The 1,912-nt window shown below is 46.2% G+C and overlaps 1 protein-coding gene across 1 annotated transcript in view; it reads left to right on the forward strand.

Moving 5' to 3' along the window:
• Positions 1-1,912, forward strand: part of Myom1 (myomesin 1) — a gene marked incomplete in the record, with an annotated part of 124,812 nt that overhangs the window by 27,112 nt on the left and 95,788 nt on the right. The window contains 1 exon segment of the mRNA XM_013518619.1: positions 240-397. Coding sequence (XP_013374073.1) covers positions 240-397 — 158 coding nt within the window.

The following is a 1,912-nucleotide window of genomic DNA, read 5'->3' on the forward strand; positions in this document are numbered from 1 at the left end:
AAAAAAAAAAAAAAAGAAGAAGAACCTTGAGAAATCCACTTTAGAAATTTTGCCCAAGCTTAGGATGTTAAATATTAAATAATTACATCTGTTTTTAAAAAGGGGAAAAGAGAACGCATTTTATGTCAATGCAAAAATAATCAGATGGGAAAACTAAAATTTTTGCATCTACAAGTTGTTTCAGCACCGGAAGTTACTTTGGCTTAGTCGTTTTTTGGCGATGTGTTTATTTGTTCCAGTTGGAAGAAACTCAGGCCTATCACGGAAAGTTAAACGAGGATCATCTTCTCCATGCGCCGGAGTTCATCATCAAACCTCGCTCTCACACGGTGTGGGAGAAGGAGAGCGTGAAACTACACTGCTCCGTGGCGGGCTGGCCAGAGCCCCGTCTCACGTGGTACGTTACCCTCCTGAAAACTGGTGGACTCTGTTACCAAAACTTGGGTTTATCTCCGGTGGAATATACCGAGCTTGGGCATGCAAGGGTCGGGGGAGGCATCTAGGAGTTTGGAAAGGTTCTCAAAAGTGAGAAGGAATCCTGGGGTGAAAGTTGACATATGGGGAGAAAACCCCTCTTGCCTACAAATGCTGCACCACAGTACTTCATGATTCTGAGTCTTTTACATAAAGTGTTATATTTTAGTCAACCTATGTGCATACCGAAGTATGTCAGTAACCGCTAAGAACCGTTAAAGTTTTGCTTCCGTTGGTGAACTTCGCAGTATAGTAGGGTTTGATGAGCGGAAGCAAAACTGCCTCCTAAGAAATAACTAACGCCCACAGGGCGCCCATCTCACCCTCACGTGCGCTGCCTTCGGTGCTATTTCCAAGGGCAAATGCAGGAGGAACGGGAGGGCAGCCCTCCTCCGACGTGGGGCCCCGAGGTGTCGTCTTCCCAGAGAGAACAAGCACATGCCTCTCCGTCTGTCGCATGTCTTACTGCAGTTGTTGGTGTCTCTGGGATCCCCAGACTCAGACCCTCCCTGTCCAATGTCATGAGCCCATTTAAAAAGATGTTTCCATTCTATCCACTGACACAGGTGTGTTAATGCTGTTTGCTAATCTCGGTGCTTACAGTAAATGCACCCCATGGTCACTGTACAAATGGTCCATGAATGTCACTGTTGCCCTCGGTGCCTCTGTCTTCCGCCTGCATTATTGCTAATGTTGGTCGGACATCTGACTAGCACATTGTAACAGAGGCAGCTGACGTGATGAACCCATTCACCTGCTCAAAGTTCTCAAGGAGCAGGTGGAAAGGTTTTAAAAATTTGCCTGTGATATCAGTTTGCCTTTTATAGTTTTAGATCTACTTACAGTTTTTCTGTGTATGTAAACTCTTTTCAGGGTCCTTGAACTTGAAAACTAAAGAATGAAAACCAAAGCTGGCTAGGAGTTATTAAGGCAAATAATTTAAAGTCAACAAAGGTAACTGGGACTATTTAGGATGATTCCACTCAAAACATTTCCATTTTACAGCAATGCAAAAGCAACACAAGTCCAGTGGAAAATGTGCCTTGAAGTTGTCCTTTTTAAATGTCGAGAGCCGGGTGTGGTAGTGGACACCTGTAATCCCAGCACTCGGGAGGCTGAGGCAGGAGGATCATTGTGAGTTCAAGACCAGCCTGGACTACAAAGTGAGCTCAAGGCCTGAAGTGCATAGCAAGGCCCTGTCTCAAAAAGATTTTAAAAAGGGGCTGGGGATTTAGCTCAGTGACACAGCGCCTGCCTAGCAAGCGCAAGGTCATGAGTTCGATTCCTGGTACTGGAAAAAAAACCTTAAAGAAAAAAAATTTTTTTTTAAAAAGTAAACAAAGTTTCTAGGCGCTGGGAGGCCCAGGGGACGGGCGGGGCGAGCAGGCCCTCGGAGCCGGCCGAGCAGGCTCCCCCAGCCCCCCGCGCCTTGCGCCCA

The sequence above is a fragment of the Chinchilla lanigera genome, unplaced genomic scaffold, assembly GCF_000276665.1.
Source record: "Chinchilla lanigera isolate Chin_1 unplaced genomic scaffold, ChiLan1.0 scaffold00001, whole genome shotgun sequence".
NCBI lineage: Eukaryota > Metazoa > Chordata > Mammalia > Rodentia > Chinchillidae > Chinchilla > Chinchilla lanigera.